At 40.0% G+C, this 22,349-nt stretch overlaps 1 protein-coding gene across 2 annotated transcripts in view; it reads left to right on the top strand.

Annotated features, from left to right (window-relative positions):
- KCNK2 (potassium two pore domain channel subfamily K member 2) overlaps positions 1–22,349 on the top strand; it is a 206,922-nt gene that overhangs the window by 149,128 nt on the left and 35,445 nt on the right. For both annotated transcript variants that reach the window (XM_043543656.1, XM_037895724.2), the window contains 2 exons: positions 5,369–5,529; positions 10,739–10,925. In XM_043543656.1, coding sequence (XP_043399591.1) covers positions 5,369–5,529; positions 10,739–10,925 — 348 coding nt within the window. The remainder of the gene's footprint in view (positions 1–5,368; positions 5,530–10,738; positions 10,926–22,349) is intronic.

Raw genomic sequence — 22,349 nt, 5'->3', positions numbered from 1 at the left:
GGTCTTCCACATTCTGGGTGAGTGCCCTAACCATTGGGCTATAGAGCCAGTCAGTCTCTCTCTTTCTCTCTCCCTCATACTAAGTGGAACAGCTCCATCAGGAAATAATGAGAGACCCTCCCAAGAGTCAGGCAAAGCAGGAACTTGAAACTGGGTCTCCCAGGTGAGTGCCCTGACCGACAGGTGATAGACCCAACCCAGAATAGCCAATCTCTCTTCTCAGAACACATGGAAAAGGCTTGATTTTTGTCCTGATGTGGAACAAGAACATTTTTGAAATCTCAAAGCTTCATGGGATGGGAAAACCAGCTCCTCTCAGGACAGTGGTGGCAACAAAACCAAAGATAACTGCATAATAGTGGCAGATAGCAGGCACACTGGGCAGACAGGCCAGATCTATGACAAGGAAGATTTAGAAAGAGCCTCAGCCATCAGCTGGCCTGTTGTTGGAGAATCATTGGGTGATCCTGGGTTCTTGTGTTATGTGAAAATAACACTTCCTTGTTCACTTTCTCCACACCAGTCATGATATTATAGACCTCTGTCATATCCCCCCTTAGTCATCTCTTTTCCAACCTGAATAGTCCCAGTCTTTTTACTCTCTTCTCATATGGAAGCTGTTCCATACCCCTAATCATTTTTGTTGCCCTTTTCTATACCTTTTCCAATTCCAATATATCTTTTTTGAGATGGGGCCACCAGAGCTGCATGCAGTATTCAAGGTGTGGGCGTACCATGGATTTATATAGTGGAATTATGACATTTTCTGTGATTGTCTATCCCTTTCCTAATGGTTCCTAACATTCTGTTTGCTTTTTTGACTGATGCTGCACATTGAGCAGATATTTTCAGAGAACTATCCACAATGATTCCAAGGTTTTTCTTGAGTGGTAACAGCTAATTTAGACCTCATCATTTTGTATCTATAGCTCAGATTATTTTTTTCCAATGTTTATTTATCCGATGTGCATTACTTTTCACTTCTCAGCATTGCAAATGGGAGACTTATTCAAAGATCACCACCTTGAAGGACTATGAGGCCTAGTAGGTCGCAATGGGAGGGCAGTAAAGGCCATGTTCCTGTTGTGCATTATGTACGAATAACCTGTGGCCTCAGCAAATACTGGCACAAAATATACAACAACAACAAAAATCCTTGAATGGAAAGGTGTAGCAACCTGCATGGAACTTGCAGGGGGGAACACAGGTTATTGGAGAGAAGAGTTTAGAGGAGGCACCAGAAAGCGAGTGTGTGTACATGTGCTTTGAATGCTTACTGCAGCTGGAGCACCTCTGTAAATAGTTCTTTTTAATAAAGAGACAGTTTAGCTTTAGCAATATGGAGTACTCTCATGTTATTATCTAGCCTGCGGAGCATGAAACAGCATAACTTAGCTACGTAGTGAATGGGCATAGACTGTGTAATGTGTTATCTTGCTGAATAGAACATGTAGCAGTATTTGCAGTGCCCTTCCTGTCTTGGTTCACTCATGGGTGAATGGAAGCTACTTGGTTTTAAAATGTGTTTCTTGTATCTGTCTGTAACTACCTGTCAGAGAACATGCTCGAAATGCACACGAACCCTTTGGGCATTAGTGGCACACTTAGCATTTTAACACAGCATGGAAGGCATTTTAGGAAACCAGGAGGTAAGTCATGCTATGGTGTATTAAAGTAAGGTAGGGGACATTCTGTCTGTGACCCAGTTTTGGAAGTAAAATGTGTGATTTTCTTCTAGTTCCCTGCAGATAGGGCCTGATAAAAGCTCTTTGAGGGGAATCTTTTCATTGACTTCATTGGGTTTTGGATCCCTTAGTTCAGTGGTTTTCAAACTGGGGTAGGCGAGAAAAATCCTGTAATGGCGGACAATGCATTTTATTTAGTAAGACTGGGCAATGTAATCATAGGTATATTATGACTCTATCTCAGATGGGGGTACGTGGTAGGCTACGTTATCTGGAAAGGGGTATGCAGCCAAAAAAGTTGGAAAAACACTGCCTTAGTTCATGTCCACAAACTGTTAGAAAGAAATACTTTGACTCTAGATCCAGGAATCACTTATGTACCAGAACCAGAGGAATAGAAACACACACGGGACAGGAGGTGTGAAGAATCTCTCCTTGCACAGCAACTGCCTGTGTGGTTGTGGTGTTGACCTGTGTGCAGAGCCTGAGAACCCAGCCATGTTTCTATTTACAAATGCTGGTCCAGGGGACGGGAGGAGAGAGTGTGTGGAGGGGTGTAAATGTTGCTGATTCGGAGAGGTAATTCAGCCAATATGGCAGACTGGGAGCGGGATCCAGCATCTGGATGGGCCTAGGGCTGCTAATGGAGCAAAAGAGAGAACTCTGCAGTGAAGACCTTTGCTGCCATGTAACTTATTCAGTGATAGAGCTATAGCAAGTACAGTCATGCTGTGAATGTCTATGTGATCATTGAAAATAGAAAAGAGCTGCACGATACTTGGAGGCATGTAGTGGTGTCCTTACGGTTTATGTGCTAGCATCAGCACGATGAAGCTATGTGGGATGTAGTTTCTCTCTCTTGTTGTGTAGGAGCAGCATGCTGCTGATGGTTTTTAGAGAACCATAGCTTTCTTTTAGACAAAATGTTCAAAAATTAGATCAACCACAGTAAGCACATGTAAATTTATTCTCCCATTCCCTAAATCAAAGAATACCTCACAATGTGGGGAAGTAATAAGACATTATTATTTAGGGACAATTAATGTAGCTATGAAGACAGGCTGATATGTAATACATGGTAGCATATTACTATGAAACATAATATTGTGCGGGTGATGGAAATCTTATAACAGACCGTGTTGCTAGGGCACTAAGTTATAATGATAGATCCCAAAACACATTGTCTTTTTTCCTGAGAAGTGCGCATCCAGCCAGAGGTACACTGCACCACCTGTCACGGCTGGCTGTTAATCCAGAATGTGTGTGTGTGAGAACCCTTCATATGTAATTAATTAAAAAGAGACCTTTTCTATGGTGTTTCTACATGAAAAAATCTGTTATGAAGAGCATATACAAGTAGTTGAGGGCCATAAAAGCAAAGAGATGCATAATCTGGTTCCTATGTAAAGTACGTCCCTGTAAATATGTAAATATATAGAGCTGAATGGGAACTAGACGTCCTGGAAGTGATTAGTAGCAGATTACAAATAGAGTGCACAAGAAACATATCTCCTCTGACAGCAGTGGGAGGAATGGAAATGGAAATGTCAGAGTCAAAAAGGAAAAAAAAGCCTCTTTCTTTTGAGTATGCTTAGTTGGGTGAGTATTTTATCATCACTGAGAGGATGTGGAACAGGGAAATATGTCTCTTTGCTCTACCAAAATCAAGGGCTATTGCCAAAGACAAGAGTTTGAATTGCACATGGTGCCCCTAGATGCTTGGCTCTAAGTCACGCAAAGGCCTTATAAAAACTGAACAATAAAATCTATTCAAAAGTACTGTAGCCATATACACAGACCTGTTAATTAAACCAGACTAACTAGTATTTGTTTCGTTCTGTTGGTTTGGCCATCAGTAAACAAAAGCTAATTTATTTTAAAAATCTGGGACCAGATTCTGTCGTGCTCTGAGATCTGCTTGGTGCAGTACAGTGGGGAATGCATCAGTTTACAACTCCCTGAATGGTGAACCTCAGTGGTTCCAGTCCTGGCTCCAGATTAACTCAGAGCACTGTATTACACTGCCCCATAGAGACATCATGGGGGTAGTGGGCAGGGAAGGGAGAAAACATATATTTAGTTAAAATCAGTTTAGTCTAATAAGAGACCACAAATGCTAAAATGTTTTCATTATAATTGTGATTTTTTTGCATAGTGTCACTACAGGGCAGAGTTAAGATTGTTTAGGTGCCCTAACTGTGCATCTCTACTCCTTAATAGGTTGGCATTTCATTTAACCTTAACTGAATTTTCTGGGTTTATAATGCTTGATTCTGGGATAATTACAACACAGATAACATTTTTTGCTGTTGATTCCTGATCTGTACTCAACCTTAATTCCCTCATAACTCATTTTTTGTCTGGTAATTTACATTAAGGTTGAAGGTTACATTAAGGCATATTGAGCCAAATTCATACCTTGTATAATTCTGTTTTCTTCCGGGGAGTTATTCCAGGGATCCTTTTGGCCCCTGCGTATACAAAAGGATACCGGTAGTGTTTCTATTAAGAATAATACAATGCCTGCAACATAAATTTGGTTTGGGATACTTTGCATTCTTGAAATTTGAGATAACAATGTTTTTCTTAGTTCAATACAACTGCTACATACTTTATTACAAACATTTCCAATGTATGGCTCAAGCCATAGCATTCATAATCAGATTTTCATTTAAAATTTTCCAAAGTGTGTATGTGTTGGAAAAGGGGAGATGTTTGGATACAGGATTTTGGTTCTGATTTATCTCTAATTTCAAGAAGGGCAATAGTAAAAATAAACAAAATGCTGCATATGAAGAAAATTTGTTTTTGGTGCCAAACCAGGGTGCTCAAAATAGATAAACAGAAATTGAGTTAGATACAAAAAAGAGCTTCACGTATTTGTATTACCTCTTGCATTCTGGAAGTTCAAATGCCCCTATTTATACCTCCATTTACCTGTTTTGAAATAGAGCTAATATGCATGCTAGAAGTATGTTTTTAACTAAATTCAATAATCTTTGTAAGTGATTTGAGTTTTCAAATGGACAGTGGCATCAAATTGCAAAGTCTTATTGTGCCTGCAAAAACCTGTATGTGTGCGCTCCTTCAGTCCTAAAGTATATGAACAGTCCCACTTAATGTACAAATCCTCATCTTGCTCATCCAAATGTGTGGTTTCATGCTGCCTCCCTTGAAAATGTGGCTTGTTGTGATCTTGGAACACTGTTTATACTACATTTGAATGTAAGCTGCATACAGTTTCAATGCATTGCAGTCTGCAAAATTGCAATTCCAGTTATAGTAATTTCCACTTAGTAGGGTCTGATCTTGCACCCTGTGCTCAGGTTAATCTCCCATTGAAGTCAATGGAAGATTTGCTCCAAGTGATTTCAGTGGGAGATTTGCCTGAGTAAGGAGTGCAAGGAATCAGCCTCTATGGTGAAGCTACTCTGTGGGAGAAGGAAAAAAATTCAGCGATATAAGAATTATACGTATAAGGGAGACAAAGGTTAATTGGACAACACTCTGAATGAGGAAAATGAGAAAATCAAATTATAAGGGTGAATCTATAGAAATGTACAATGTATAATGTGGTTGATCCAATGGGGACCGCCTAAGTTTTCTCCTCCTGTAATACTTTTGGACATGTAATTTAATATGTGTAAGTAATTTATAAATAGCCCAAGTTGTTTGTAATGTAGGCTTTGGGAACATCTCGCCACGTACAGAAGGTGGAAAGATATTCTGTATCATCTATGCCTTATTGGGAATTCCTCTGTTTGGTTTTCTGTTGGCTGGAGTTGGAGATCAACTAGGGACCATATTTGGAAAAGGAATTGCCAAAGTAGAAGATACGTTTGTTGTAAGTATGCTAAATATATTGTCCTAAATGTTACTCCTCACTTTAAAATTAAGTAAAAATACAGTAAACTTTTTAAAGAGAATAATGCATTGAGTCATTGTTAATGTCTCGCAAAAGGTGTGTTGAAGGTTACTGTAAGTACATGTTATCCAACACTGTTGATAGACAACTGGGTGAAGTTCAACATATACATTCAGATTCAGTTTCCTAAAATAATTATGACTGGGAAGAGAAATTGGATCCAAATCAATCAACTTATCTTTTTTATTTTCCTTTAAAATACTCTAGAGCAGCAGCAGTTTGTTTCAAAAAATTATAGTATTGCACTATAGTAAGAAATCACTTACACAGAAATGTGGCTGAATGGGATTACTTTAGATAATATAGGGGAATCGGTGCAGGCGCTTTGAGATTTATGGTAAACCATAGATAAAGCATACACTGATATTATAGGCAGTGTTCAAAGTGAGCAGGAAGTGAACTCTTGGACTTCCTTGCTACACCTTCTAGTGGGCCCTTCTATTGCCTTTCCATTCCCCATACTGTATTGAGATCTTGCCCTCCTTCTACAGCCCCCACAGCACAGGAAGTGACCGTTGGACTCTCCTCTTCTCCAGGACTTCCCCTGAACTAAAACAAGCATCCTTCTGTTTAATTTTAAAAAGGAGGGGGTCGGAAAGAATATAGTCTTTAAAAGAAAGACTCTCTATAAAGAAAATAGAACTTGAGAGAGATTAGAGGGTTTTAGTTGGCCAGTGCTCTCTTCTGCTTCATTATAAGTGTGACTACATGGGTTAAGCATGTGCAAGTGGTAGTATGCAAAAATTGTGCTTACACATACACAAGAATCCATTTGAAACGAAGTCCCATTGCCTGTTTTATACACTTTTTTTTCTGAGCCTATAATAGCTTTATCCCACTGATTGCCATAAAACAGATATCTAAAAGGACACTAGCAACTTAACTTTCAGAGTATGATTTTTTAAAAATTTGTACTTCTCTGTTGTGACAAGTAAGACCTACAATTAATGTAACTGTTTAGAAAAAAATTCTCCTTTTATTTCATTTTTTTCATATGTATTTGACAGGTCTTGGCTTCAGTGTTTCTTGGCATAGTTGAAGCCTGAGTCCTACTTATGACACCATCAGGTGTTCTGCTGAGGTCAATGGGATTGTTCACGTGTGAAGTTACTCACATACATAAGTCTTCGAAGGCTGAGCAAGTGGCCCCTGTTCGGGTTGGTCTTTAATCTACAGTAGAAATAGGGCAGAGAAAAACATCTTTTCAGAACAGGACAGTGTAATTGTAAAAGCACGAAAATTTCCCCGGGGGAACTTAGGAGCAAGTTGCCAACCCCAAACATTCAAAAATCAATGAGTCAGGGCCCTCTAGGACTGCAATTTTTAGAAAAGTACTTTCGGGTTTCTTTTTATTGGCTTTCTGGTTTTTGAGCCTTTAGGTGCACCAAGGTCACACTTTCATGCTTATCTTTGCAGCCATGAAGGGTGGACACTTTAAAAACATAAAATGAAACCTGAGATTCTTACATATTCACAGGAATTCAGCAGCCAGGACTTAAAGAGAAACATCAATGGTTGCAAGAATTGCAATAAAAATTTGAAAGTTGGCAAAACTGCTCCTTTTAAAGACACTGTAGTAGGGACTGTCACATGGAAACCTCCCCATTCCTACCTGACGCCCACCACAATGAGTCTCACCCCCCACACTTGTTGCTGGATCTGGAAAAACAGGAGCAGAGGCAGAAAGAAGCATGTGCAGACAGCTACATACTCTGCCTCTGCCTAGTTAAACCTACAGAAGCGTGTATTTCCTCCTCCGTGTCGCCTCTCTCTGTGGCTGCCTGTTGTGCTGTAGGGCTAGAAGTCCCTCAGTTGCATCTAGATCTACTTCAGCCTCCAGTGGCTAAAGCAGTTACAGCTACAACCCGAGCACTGGTTGTCCCAGTGGCAGCAGGTGGTGCAGTACCTGTCATATTACATTTTTAAATACATGTTTATTTAGCAGCCTTAATTTGCAGTGCAATTTCCTGTTGTTTGTACCAGCACTGCAACTGTTGTAGGTTCAAAGGGACCAATTCTGTGCAGCATGCCCTATTGTTTGCCTGTTTTCCTGTATAGTAAGAACTGTCTGCTAGCATGGTTGCTTTTGAGATTCTCACAATGCAGAACGGTGTTATGCCAGACAGTTTCATCCACCAAGCAAATGCTGACTTTAAGACAAGTGAGAAGAAAAGGCTCAGAGTACTGACTTTCAGCTCAAAGCCACCATTTCAAACCCAGCTGGATCATTGGCAACCAAGAGCCATTTGCATCTAGAGTTGGCTGAAAAAATGGAAAGAAAACATCACGAGGTGTTTTGATCATTCTTTACTACTTCTCTTCAGAAATCAAACTTTTCATGAAAATTTTTGTTGAAAAATTCAGATTCTGGAAAGTTTTGACCAGCTCTATTTGCATTTATTGGCTAATTGTCTCCCTGTGTGGAAAATAGCTTAATTCATTTCCTAACAGTTAGGTATTGTGACAGGGTCGGGCCAGATGGCTACAGGAGAGTAATAGAAGGCAGATATAGTAGCCCCAGGTTAAGTAGGTCCCTTTTCCCTGGGTAAGGTAACAGACAAGGTTTTTTTTTTTTTTTTTTTTTTTTTTTTTTTTTATACTTCCAGCAAAGTTCCATTTTATTAACCCATGATTTGACTATTTCAGCAAAAATAAATTAGTTTACCAGCAACAAAACATGCTTTTGAAGTCTTTGTGACAGGTCGGGCCAGATGACTACAGGAGAGTAATAGAAGGCAGATATATTAGCCCCAGGCTAAGTAGGTCCCTTTTCCCTGGGTAAGGTAACAGACAAGGTTCCAGAACAATCAGGAACCTTCTGGAGACAATTAAGACAGACAGGCTGATTAGAATACCTGCAGCCAATCAAGAAGCTGCTAGAACTAATTAAGGCAGGCTAATCAGGGCACCTGGGTTTAAAAAGGAGCTCACTTCAGTTTGTGGTGCGTGTGTAAGGAGCTGGGAGCAAGAGGTGCTAGGAGCGAGAATGCATACTGTTGGAGGACTGAGGAGTACAAGCATTATCAGACACCAGGAGGAAGGTTCTATGGTGAGGATAAAGAAGGCGTTGGGAGGAGGCCATGGGGAAGTAGCCCAGGGAGTTGTAGCTGTTGCACAGCTGTTCCAGGAGGCACTCTAGACAGCTGCATTCCACAGGGCCCAGGGCTGGAACCCAGAGTAGAGGGCGGGCCTGGGTTCCCCCCAAACCTCCCAACTCCTGGTGAGACACAGGAGGAGTTGACTTGGACTGTGGATTCATGAAAACGGCCAAACTGAGGGCTGCTGTGAAGCTCCAAGGTGAGCAAATCCACCAATAAGCACAAGACCCACCAAGGTAGAGGAGGAAATTTGTCACAGTATCCATATTTTAAAACTGATTAGCAATTTGCTCCCTTGTTGGCAGTCTCTGCAGGTTTGATTTCCATAGTCAGACACTGAATGGCTCTCTCACTCTTAGAGGTGATTTTCCCCTCCCACTCCCCACCAGCAAAATAAAATAAAAATTGAGTCACATCATAGGAGATTTTACATCACCACAGCCTGTGCTTCCTGGTTTTGAATGATAAAAGCTTGGCTTTGGTCTTGATGACTGTCTGGACTAGCTTTCACAAGCACTAAACTAGTTAAAAATAATGTAAGGAAAGGTCAATCAGGAACCAGTTAAGCTCTTTTCTGAGCTCCTTTATTGTCTCTACAAGAGGCCAGATTTTAAGAAAGTCTCAAATTTTGTGGGTACAATTTTCTGCCTGCATTTAATTGAACCAATATAGTTAGGCAACTACCTGATTTGTGGGTGCAGTCAGATATTTAGGAGGCTAAAATGCATGATTCTTACTCATAGTTACTTGCAGGTGCAAAACTGCACCCACAAAAATAGAAGCCATTTGAGGCCCATTTAAACATTTAGTTAAGTATGCCAGTATGACAAATCTGCTGAAACTTTAGTATTACTTTATTACTCTATTTAGTATTAGTGGTATAAATGCCATTCGTTCAGACCAAAAAGGGAATCACATTCAGAGTCTGCAGATGTTTCCTGGAATATCCACGTGTGCTTTGAATAAAAACCTCTCTTCCTGTGGTGGACTCAGAGGGTAATTCTACAAAGCAATTAAACTCCTGCGACTGGCCTGGATTGGCTGATTTGGACTCATGGGGCTCAGGCAGCGGGGCTGTAAAATTGCTGTGCAAACATTTGTGCTTGGGCTGGAACCTGAGCTCTGGGACCCAGGACATCTACACACCAATTTTCACCTCTGCAGCCTGAGCCCCACAAACCTAGATCGGTAGACCTGGGCCAGCTGCAGCTCTTTTATTCCAGAGTAGATGTACCCAGAATAATAATATCCTATCCTTCTGAGTGCAGCTGGGAAAAAAATTTCAGACAAATAGTTTATGTGCTGAAAAATGCAGTTTAGCTGGACTGAAATCTAGTCACAAATTTGTTGAATCATTTCAGCTCTAAATTTTTTTTCGGGCTGGATTCACAAGGACACTTAGGAGCTATTTGAGATGTTGATGAGAAAAGAGGGGCCCTGCTCCAATGCATATTTAATTATTTGTGTGAAGTAGAATAGCTTTAACAGGAGAGGCTGAGAGGAACCCACTCCAGAATAATCAATAGCCTGGGGGATAGGGCACTCAACCTGGCAGGGAGAGACCTGGATTCTAATCCCTAGTTTAGATTAGGGATTCGAACCTGTATCTCACGCATCCCAGCTGAGTGCATACCCACTGGCTAAAGGTTATAAGTAGAGCTCCTTCTCCTCCTCTGGCCATTTTGTAACTCCAGCCCTTCATTTCCTTTGCTTTTATTTTTCAAAAGGATTAAAATCCCTTTATAAATTAAACACTTTGTTTCTGGTTGGACAAAATATTTCATTCAACCGGAAAAAAAATTCTGTTGATTTGTGTCAGTTTACCAAAAATTCTGAAACGTTTTGTTGCCATTCTGGTTGACTGATTTTTGTTTTCTTAACTGCCAATGAACTGAAAAATTAATTATTCATCCAGCTCTGCTCCTTAGTAAAGATGATGCTCCTCATTCTGGATTTGATAGGTGCTCAAGTACAATCACAGTTTTATTAACCATGGATTTTTCTTTCTCCTCTCTCCCTTTCTTCTGTAGAAATGGAATGTGAGTCAGACAAAGATTCGCATCATATCAACAATAATATTCATATTGTTTGGCTGTGTGCTGTTTGTTGCTCTTCCTGCTGTAATATTCAAGCATATAGAAGGCTGGAGCACATTAGATGCAATTTATTTTGTAGTTATTACTTTAACTACCATTGGATTTGGTGACTATGTTGCAGGTAAGATTTTGTCATGATTCTTTATCCCAACCTAAATCTGTAATATTTTTAATAGTTATACAGGATTTGCATTGTGATAATTAATATAACTATTGTTCATGTAACCATCAGAATGTAGATACTTTTGCTATTTCAATCGGAATCATTTGCATGAACAAGAACAAAAAACCTTGTTTTAACTTTGTAATACTTTTTTCTTACTTTAGACAAGTACAACATTATAATAATAAGTAAATTATTTCAGGTTGTTAAATATTTTGGTTTTTACACTGGGGTCATTTAAAAACAGCTCTGACAATGGTGATCTTCTGCTCTCACTTGTCAAAATATTGTTTCAGAATTTGGTTTCAGCTGTACAAATATCCCTAGCTGTCATGCTCTCTCTTTTTCTGTGCTTTCTGTCTCCTGTGTTCACTTTCGCCCTGTATCTATTTGTGTGTGTGTATGTTATAGGCAGATTTGGCAGCATTGTGCTGTAGTTAAGGTTGTGTGGCACTTTCTATTACAAGACCCTGTTTTCAGTTGCTTATAACTTTGCCAAACTTTAACTATTTGGGCTGAAAATGTCCATACTGAGTGTCTGATTTTTTTTAATGGAAGTTTTAGCTAAAACTTTGTAACCACTTTTCAAAATGAGGATAGAGAAAAATTATTTGTCCACGTTTACAAAAAAAATCCTATAACTGTTTCTTTGAGAAGCTTTAATGCCTCCATGTTTTTTTAGCAGGGACTTGAAACATGGCAGGGAGGTTGTCCTGGTGTAAGCAATGTGTCTGTTCCTGTAAAAATCTGGCCAAATTATAGACTTTGAAAAGTCACAGTTCACATACGCTTGGTAAAAACTTGTTAGAGTTTGGGAGCTACATTTTTCTGAAGAGTTTTTTCTGTTGTGAGCATGTTCACAGCTCCCAAGTGCTGACTGAACTGCACATGCACCATCCCCACAGAAAGAAAAGGAGTACTTGTGGCACCTTAGCGACTAACAAATTTATTTGAGCATAAGCTTTTGTGAGCTACAGCTCACTTCATCGGATGCATGCAGTGGAAAATCCCCACAGAGTGACTAAGCATGCTTCATCCAAGGCTGCAGGAACTGAGCAGGTCTTTCTCTGCAATTGCTGCTCCTAGCAGCTGGGATTTATTCAATGAGCATCATCTAGCCTGTGCACTGAATGAGGCAGAGAACCTGTGTAAAATATAGCATGTGATCATGTAATTAAAGACTGTAGTATAATGCTTATGCCCAAGGGGGCTGAATTAAGGTTACACTGGCAAACTTAATTGTGGCATTTCCTAATTTTTGAAAAAAGAAAGGGAGTACTTGTGGCACCTTAGAGACTAACCAATTTATTTGAGCATGAGCTTTCGTGAGCTACAGCTCACTTCATCGGATTGCTTGACTGGAAAACTGTAATGTTCTTTTAACATAGTGTTTGTGTGACATACACATAAATATAAAATGTGAATGCATGTTATGTTTTATGTCTCTTGCTGTTTTTTCTCCCATATTCCTTTCTATGGTCTTTATGTTCTCTTCCTTTCCTCTGCTTGCTGTTCTGGCTGCAGGAGTAGACATTGGCTCAGAATTTGTGATTCCAGTGAGATTCACCTGCTGCTGGCTAGCACTATGTCAAAGCTGACACACTGCTTCAAAGCCAAAGCTTTGGGTGTTTTATATTATCTTGATGCAATCAGCAGTACATTAATGCAAGGCCTGGTTATATTTATAGTAGGGGCATAATGTGAAATGGCCCACTTGGCTATAACTGAAACATTGAGTACACATTAATCATTTCTTTCAATATAAATGTTTGTACATTTGTCTCTTCATGGGCTCATTTGATATAATTTTGTTCCTGCACCGCACAGTATAATTAAAACTTGTATTTTACCAGAAAACACATTATCTTTCTGCAGAACATCCTGGCATGATTTTACTCAGTAATAGTTCATTTTATATACATTTTCATTTCACATTTCCACTATTAACATGAAACTATTGATTTTTATTTCCACTCAGATTAATGTGCAGAAGACTGGTATTTATATAGTAATGTAGTCAATTTGTGTACCACATAACTGCTTGCCTTTGTGTCCTGGGTCCTGTACTGGTAATGGTGATTTTCAAGTTGTAAGGGCCCATGGTTTCAGAGGAAGAGCATCAAATTTCTATCTCTGTTGTAGCTGTGACACTCAGAATGGTTGCGACAGATCTGAAGTTGGCTGCTGATTTGTTAAACTTTATCCTTGGTTTGTGAGTTAGTTTATTTTGCATCAGCAGCAGGTGTCTGGAATATTTTGCAAAGATCAGTTCATTTCTCCATAATTCTAAACATATAGCTAACTTAATGGTTAGGTTTCTTTATTAGATATGAGAAAGCATACAGAACGTTTGCAAGTTAGCTACTTAATAGGGACCATGTACTGTATTAAGATTTAAGTTTTGCTCAGTCACTGTAGCATGGCTTTCTCCTTTTTCTGTTTAGCTCTGCTGAAGTAGTGGGTAAATCCTGTATGCTTTTGAGACAGTAGTGTGCATCAGCTGAATAAAATCTCCTAGTTTGTTGGAGTTGTAAAATGTGAAATGATGCCTAGTTTTGTATTTATTACAGTTGTGTCATGTGGCAGGTAAAAATGGAGCTGTAGTCCAGGTCTTAGTGCATAGGTGTCTTACAGCTGAAAAATTCATTTACAACTGGCACTGCTGCTGTCTCAGAAGTGAGGGCCAAGTTTTAATTGAGTCTGAAGTAGCCTCCCTCCTCTCCATTTTAGGGTATGTCTCCAGTGTAGCTGGGAGCATGCTTCCCAGCATTGGTGGACAAACATGGGCTAGGCTCTGCTTGAGCTAGTGTGCTTAAAAATAGCAGTATGGCTTTGTTGGCACGGCCAGTGGCTCAGGCTAGCTGCCTGAATATAAGCCCGCCTGACCCTCTGGGTACCTGCTTGGATGGCTAGCCCAAGCGCTTCCCATGCCACCGCTGCCACACTGCTATTTTTAGTGTGCTGGCATGAGCAGAGCTAGCACGTGTCTGTCTGTCTGCTCTGGGAAGCACTCCCAGCTGCAGTGTAGCCATACGTTAGGGATGATCTTTCCAGGTCAGAACTAAGGTACGCTGGTTGGGCACTGTGGTGTAGCTTGCCACTTCCAGTGCCTGAATAGTGCCTGTTTTGTGCCTAAAGAGAAGAGGCAAGTCCCCAGACTGGCATCTTACACCTGCCCAGACCTCACTACTTTTTAAAGAGAGGAGCTTTGCAGAAAACAAGACATGAAGAGGCTGAGAAAAGTAAGGAGGAGACTTGAATCCTTAGGGAGACAAGAGAGAGAGATTGAGTGTGTGTTGGAGTAGCTGGGACAAGGAAGGGAGCAAACAGAAAATTTGGACGTAGAGAAAAGTAATGAAACTGAAAGGCTGTAATGGAGGCTGCCTTGGCAGAAATTCCAGTAGATGCAGAGGTGAAAGTAAGCCGGTATGGTCCGCTATGGCGTACCGGCAAGAGCCAGTACGCCGTGCCAGACCGGACCAGCTTCCCCAGGTGGGCGCTTTAAAGGGCCTGGGGCTCCGGCCGCTGTGGGGAGCCCCGGGCCCCCCTCCCCCCCACCGAGCCCCGCTGCCGGAGCCCCGGGTAGTGGCAGCAGGGCTCCAGCCGTGCTTTACAGGGCCCGGGGCTTTGGCCGCTGCGGGGAGCACCAGGCCCTTTAAAGCACCCCCCCGAACCCCCAGGGCTCCCCGCAGCAGCCGGAGCCTCCGGGCCCTTGAAAGTGCCACCTGAGCCCCCCTGCCGGAGCTCTGGGGTAGCGGCAGCAGGGCTCCAGCGGTGATTTAAAGGGCCCGGAGTTCCACTGCGGTAGCGGCGGCCAGAGCCTGGGGCCCTTTAAATCGCCCCAGGGCTCCCAGCTGCCTCTGCAGCTGGTAGCTCCAGGGGTGATTTAAAGGCCCCAGGGCTCCCAGCTGCAGTCGGAGCCCTGGGGCCTTTAAACCTTGATTTAAAGGGCCTGGGTATTTAAAGGCCCCGCCTCTTCCGGTCAAGGCCCCGCCTCTTCCAGTCGAGGCCACGCCCCCCTGCTCAGGACTCCAGAGTACCGGTAAGTCCTTTAAGTTACTTTCACCCCTGAGTAGATGCCACTAGACTCTTTCTCCTTGTCTCTGTTGATTTCTGTTCGAGACTCAGTATTCCCAGGAAGCAGTAGACTAGCAGATCTTTATTATATCCAAAACCTAGTTGCCATTTGGAACCAGTGGAAACTTTCAGTGGCTAGTTCCACTAGAGTAGGATATGTTAAAGCAACCATAGAGGATTGCAGTGTCCCAGGATGGGAAAAAAGGGGTGAGAGAGATGGAGAGAGAGTTCTTCTGTTATATGTCCAAGAAAATAATTAAATAATGTTCTTCCTGTGAAAGGATTTGATATTTTGATGTTCCAATTTGTGACAAAAACAAGTGTCAAAATATTGTATTTTGCCATGACACATAACAAAGTGACAAACTTTTCAAATGGAATATTACAGTACCTACTGAGGAAAATAAAAAGTGACTGGTAAAATGTGGCATTCCATTGATCCATATCCTGTATTTTGATTTCTAATGCTAAAGATTTTGTTTTTCTGAGTACTATAAAAATCAAACAAAATACCATGTGAACATAAATAATAGTTTTAACAAGATGTGTTGACCTCACCATTGAGTTATTTTATGTTGCATTTTATTCTCTCATTTTTCATATATTTATGTTTTACAAAGGTGTAAACCAGAGTTACTACACTGATATAAACAGAATTGCGTGCTGTGCTTTGGTTGCTATGTAAATAATAGTGTCTAATTAACATAAGTCTCGATTCTGCCACCTTTACTCACATGGTGTAGTATCTTACTACATGAGCAATGTCCTTTATTCCAATGAGGCTACTTGTAGAGGAGGGCACTAATCAATATAGGTAAGCATGGCAGAATTAGGTAGTTGGTAGACCATCTAATTTGCAGGTCATGTCCCTGAGAAAGAAATAATTTCCATAACTGAACAAAGCTTTACAGCTGTAGTTCCTATTTGCGAAAATGAGGTAAGAGACAGGGCTTGTGGAATATCCTCTGTTGAAAAATAGGACACTGTGGTTCTAAATTCTCTCCTTCTCTTGCTTTGAAGTGAAACCATTGACTTTAATAGTACAGAACAAATCAGGCCAATAATATAAATGTTCTATGAAGGTCAAAAGTGGAGAGCTTTTTCATGTCACATCTGTCATCTTTCAGTATAATGAAAGATATTATCAGGTACTAAAGTTAGCCTCAAATCGACAATATTTGTAATACAAGAATAAATTATTTGTATATAAAAATAGTGCAAAGTAGATAACAGGTGGATGAACAGGTATTGTCAAGCCTTTCTGAAATAGCTAATCTTAATATGGCAGGTATTATATATAATTGAAATGAGATGTCCAAAAACTCAAGTAAATTAGACAAAGGTCAAAGATGGGAGCTGCATATAAATAAATTATGCAAGTCTGTTAGGCTTGAATTTCCATAGGTATGCATGATATTGTAGGCTCACTGAGACAACTTAATTGCTCTTGCCCTTAGTGATAGAGGCCAAGGTGTCAGGTATAAGCTCAAATTTTGCATGGTGCGGAAATAAGGGCATGGAATAATCCCTTGAGACTGAAAGTGATTGAAAACAAATTTCTTATAAAGATTCTTGGTCTCCCAAGTACAAACCCAGCTGCTCTTAGAGCCGAGTCAAGCATGAATTCTTTACTATCCATAATATCAATTTTTGGTTTCACATTCATAGTATGCTTCCACAATGTTTGCAAAGGCTTTGCTTAGAGAAACTGTTCAGCAGGGCTTTCTCACATACATTTTTTTGGTTAGAGTACATTCAAAATTCTTTTCATTCTCTAGACCTCGCATAATTGGAAATTATTAGATTTAAGTTTAAAAATATGAAACCCCTAATCAAGCTGAGACTAGACGATATTGATGGCAATATGTTATCTTGATTCCCCCTTGTTAAAAAGACTTATCAATATGCCAGATATTTAGACAGTTTGTCCAATAACAAGTTAAGGAAGAGGGCCTTTAGAGCTTTCCATTTTCAATCTATGCAGTCAGCTTACTCAGAAGGCCAATATACCAGCGTTGAGAAATGTAACCAAATGTCCATGCAGCTCTGGCCAGGTAGAAGTCCTACCCCATTATTTATTATATTGTAATTTGTATTGCCACTTGAGATCAAAATGGCTTTCAGTGTTTTTGTCCTGGATGCCTTTTTCTAGAAACTCTCAGAAAACAGAATACTTATTAGGAACTGACAACGTATCTGTGCACCAAGGGGTTGTGCTATTTGTATGGTCAAGTGCTAAAAGAAGGAAAAGACTAGTGGCGTAGGAAGCATATATGGTTTAATTAGTTTATATTCTTTCAAATTTGTTTTTATATAGATTTTAAAATTCTGAATTTAGTTTATTGTGCTATATTTAGGTTTTGGTGCATTTGGCCTATGGCTGAGTCATTATTAATAAACTTGACCTGACTTGTAAGCTCACATCACAACCAGTGCAATTTAAAAAAATGGTAAGATTTGCCTGCATATCTCATGCTCACCACTTTGAAAATTGACTCCAAAATATCCTCTTTACTTGCCTCCACCTTCAAGTTCACCTTAAAGTTCCTTACGGTGTTCTGCAGTGCTTAGATTCAGTATATTGGCATTATTGATAGTGCTTCCATTGTCTGCAGGGCACAGAAATGGCCTAACAACGTTAAGATGGAGACTTAAATGTTTCCACTAATGTACTGGAGTCAATGAAATTATTTAGCCCTATAATTGAAAGCAAAGTTCAATACTAATGACAGTTTTTGCTTCACACAACCCCGTAAAGCTGGAATGCTAAGTGTATTAGTCACTGCAGCACAGTTTATGTTCCACCACTAGATGATATTTCTGGTAAGTTCTTATAACTATAACTGGGGTTACATCAGTTTTGACATAAACCATTCTTCGTCATTTCAGGGCTTGGTTGTTCCAATAAGCTCTACCTGGAGTGAACTATGAAGGCTACTTGATGCTTCAGTTAGTATGGAATGTTGCTATACACCTCCTCAATAGATCAGACTGGAGAGAGCATATTGTAATTGTTCTTCCTGTTCTGCAGTAGCTGCCTATATGCTTTAGATACTAGTTACAGTTTATAAAGCCAAAATGGCCTAGTTCCCTGTTACCTTAGACTGCTTCTGCCACATGTCCTGCATCTCCCTGAAAGGCTTTGGCTGGCTGTCCCAAATGTACAGCTCACCAGAGCCAGGAGAAGAGCATTCTTTATAGTGGCACTAATAATATTTGAAGCCTTAGCTTTAGAGTAACCACCTCTTTATACTGAAACTTACAACACTGGAGGGGTTATCTTGTCTCTTATTTATTTATATATAAATAAATATATATTTAAATGTCTGAAACAAAAAAAGAAGCTACTTTTACAGAAATAATTATTCATTTCTCTTTTGTTTCAGTGGTTGCTTAAACAATATGAAAATATACTGTATTTCTGTAAAAGTAGCTTTTTTAACATTCTCAGTTTGGTAGGCAATGGGGAGCCAATCTGGAAGTCTTTACTAATACAACACTTCTATTGGAGTTCAAGGGATTGTTATCTCAGTAAGGGCTTTTGGATTGGGCCCAGGTTCTAGGATGTATTAGGTAACCATTGAAAGTCCCAAATCACTAATTTGTGGGGAAGATGTGCAGAGAGGCAGCAGTAGTGTAGACCCCATCCTGGAGCTTGGTCTAAAGCCCACTGGAGTTAATGGGAAGACTCCCGTTGATTTCAAGGGCTTTGGGTCAGACCCCTGGTGTACTCCACACTCCCCTGCATATTAGTGAGGAGGTCTCAGTGGTGGACCTCTATAGAGCCTCATGGAGGGAGGATTATGGGCAGGCAAGGGGTGCGATCAATGGATCTGTGCACAGATCAAACAGACCATGTCCCCGGCTGGAGGGGCACAGCTCTTCTCCATGGTCATTATTAGTAACTGTATCCAGGCTGCACAAACCACCTGGCCAAAGAATTAGAATTTTGTCTCTCAGTACTGTTTCTGCAAAGAAAACATGTTCAAATGGGTTCAGCTTCTTGCTAAATAGAGCATTCTGGCTTTTAAAATAAAGATAACAACGTTGAGTAAATGATTATGCTGCATAAAAGTCAATGCAAATGTGTTACATATTGAACTCCTTTCTTTTTCTTTGTTTCTTACAGTATAAACCGGTAAATTCATTAGCTGGCTACTCTCATACATTTTATTGGGGATGCGTTTGCTATCATACTCATTCATCTGAACTGTGATTCAATAGTTAATGAATCTCATTAACTCTAACTTCAGAACAGTTGTATTAGTGATTTGAATCCCATTCTCTTACCTATTTAATTTAATGAGATTCTTGGTTAACCTTATTACAGAACTCCATGAGGTTTAACCTTATGTGCTGAATGCTTCCCACAGCCAGAGGAAGAGAAGAAGTTAGCATATTAGCTCCAGGCTTGGTACCACACAACCATCTCTGTAAGGACTATCTGACTCCCACTTTGAATAATGCTGCAGCATGCACCATGCTTGTGACTTTATAGCTGCTAGAGAAGCTTGTTGTAGCATGGACTCAGCTTTTAGTGAGTCAGCTAAATGCTGAGGGCTTTAAAACATATTATATGGGGTTTTCCATATTTAAAATAGTTTTTCCTTTATGTTTTTCCTATATGTGCAAGACCAAGCAGTTTATTTTAAATGGACACATTCCTGACTTCCTATAGACTATTTCCAGACTCCAGCAAGGTTTATTGGTGGCAGAGCCATCACTTGGAGTGGGAGCCAGCTGCAATGGGGTGAATATTCTGGGATCTAAAAGAAGAAAGTCACTTATAAAGGAAAATTTTGCTGAATGCCCCTCCTAGGCTGGCTGTTGAGTGTATTTATCACACTTAGTTAATTTTGCTGGAATTTTGCACTTTCCCTTCATGGATCACCTTTTTAACAAGAGGAGAAATAAAAATAGTGCATAGTGCAGCTCCAGTTGTTTTGTTAACAAACTCCACAGTATAAAAACTAACAAGTATATAATAATTCAATACGGTAGAAGGACTACCATTTTTGTGTTAAAACTTTTTAAAAGCACCTCTGCTTTTAAAATAATGATAAAATATATGCAAGAATAACATCCACTATGGAGAAGCAAAAAATGCTGCAAAATGAAGTCTGGATCTCCTCCCAGGCTGCTCTCATGACGAGCAACCTCCATGTCCTTCTTATTTCTGCATGTTTGTGTTCTAAGACAAATGAGAGAAACTCCTCCTGCATCACAGGCAATCTTTAAACCTTATATTAGATCTCAATAAATAAAAAGTGTATATGAAAAATATTCTGCCATACCAACATAAGATCCTCATTAAATTGGGAGAAATGGGTGTTACCTATTTCTGAGGATCCATCTCTTCGCATAAGTACGGGGAATTGCAGTCCATACGAAAAAGATTTTGTACATGATTTTTTTCATCAATACGTAACTCTGGCTCAGTTAGTAGCTCAAGGTTCCATTCTGTCTTGAAAGCAATTAGATAACATTTGACCAACATTTTTAATGTGTCAAATTACCACCCTCATTCACATCCATTTGCCTCGTTGTCCAGTAGACTACATTTGAGCAAGCACGCAGAAAGCCGGTAATGTCTTTTCATCATTTTTAATGGCTGTCATTTCATTTTAAACACGCTAGTGGATCTTATAGATAAGATTTTTCTTGTCAAGTCAAGCACATTTTATATCTCATTATTTGTGGCTGCTAAATTCACACTTGCAAGTGATATTTTTCCACCTTATCCTGGCAATGAATTTTCTATCCTTAAATTACAACATTCTATATTAAGGTTTTCCTCCCTATGTTGCTGATGTATAATTTCAACTCAAACCTCAGTTTTATAAGGATAGTAGTCTGAGAGTATAATAAGATAAAATATAAAGATATTATAAAGGCCAAATAGTATAACTTGGTTCAAAAAAGAATTAGGTAAGTACACAGAGGACAGGTTCATCAGTGGCTATTAGCCAATATGGTCAGGGATGCAATCCCATGTGCCAGGTATTAAATCACTGACTGCTAGAAGTTGGGACTGGATGAAAGGGAATGGATCACTCGATAATTCCCCTGTTCTGTTCATTCCTTCTGAAGCATCTGGCACCGACCACTGTGGGAAGATAGGATACTGGGCTCCATGGACCATTGATCTTATCAGTATAGCTATTCTTATGTTCTTATATCTGTGCGCCTCTTTTTACATTTCATTGCCATTAGTGGAATTGCAGAATGTTACTGAATTCAGAATTTCCCTGTATTTTTGGAAGTTCATACACAATTGAATAAAAAATCTTGTTATCCATGGGTTTGTCCCAACAGTTTTGATTGACAGGAACGTTTATTATTTGTACATATAGAATTAAATCTATGCATTAAAAAGCCTTTCCCTCTAATAAGTAATCATCAGTAGAATTCCATAATCTGTATGTTATTTCCGTGTAACTTGTGGATTCATTGATTAATAACAACCACAAGCTTATAAACATGGCTGGTTTGGATGCTGCTGCCAAATCTGCAGTCTCAGAGGCTCCAGATTAGGGGCTTTATCATATCATGGCCAGGCTGAATTGCTAGTGTGGGGTTTAGTGCTCAGTGTGCTATGTGGTACTAAATATAAACTACTTAATGTTGAGTGAAAGCTCTGTGGTGACCATAACTTGAGTCCCCTGTGGAATTGGAATGTCTATTCTTTATGATGGCCCCACCATGGGCATTTCACAGATTTTTCTCTCCTTTTTAATAAAAAGGGAAAGATGGATGATCTTGGCACTTGGTTTAAAGAGATCTGGGTTCTGTCAGTGCCAGAGATTTGCTCTGTGACCCTGAGCAGTTTAGTTAGTCTCCGTGTGCTTTGGTTTCCTCATCTGTAAAATGGAGGTGATACTATTTCCTGCTTCCCAGGGATGTGGGGAGGACAAAGTCATTCATGTTTGTGAGGTGCTCAGGGCACTAAAGTGATGGGGACCATGAATATACCTAGACAGACAAAAGCCTCTACTCAATGTAGTTCTAACTGCTTCCACAAACACCCCACCCCACCCCCCAGACCCTGACATATTACCTACTCCTCCGTTAAACTTGGATCAGCCCTTAAAGCTGACATAGTATAGGAGTTTGGAGCAAGTATGGGAGAACCAGCAGTGCTTATAAATAAGTCTGTCAGCTGTTAGGTGGGTTCATTTTTATAATTATTATAACCTGATAGCAGTTATTGAGCCACACTTATCCTTTGTGTAATGCAATGGATTTCAGTGCTTTTCTACCAGGGATGAATTTAGCCCCTTGTCTTGTTCAGTGATTTTCTTTCTT

Source organism: Chelonia mydas, chromosome 3 (assembly GCF_015237465.2).
Source record: "Chelonia mydas isolate rCheMyd1 chromosome 3, rCheMyd1.pri.v2, whole genome shotgun sequence".
In the NCBI taxonomy this organism is placed as follows: Eukaryota; Metazoa; Chordata; order Testudines; family Cheloniidae; genus Chelonia; species Chelonia mydas.
Note: the sequence above shows the minus strand (reverse complement) of the source record. Positions and strands in the feature narration are given on the sequence as shown.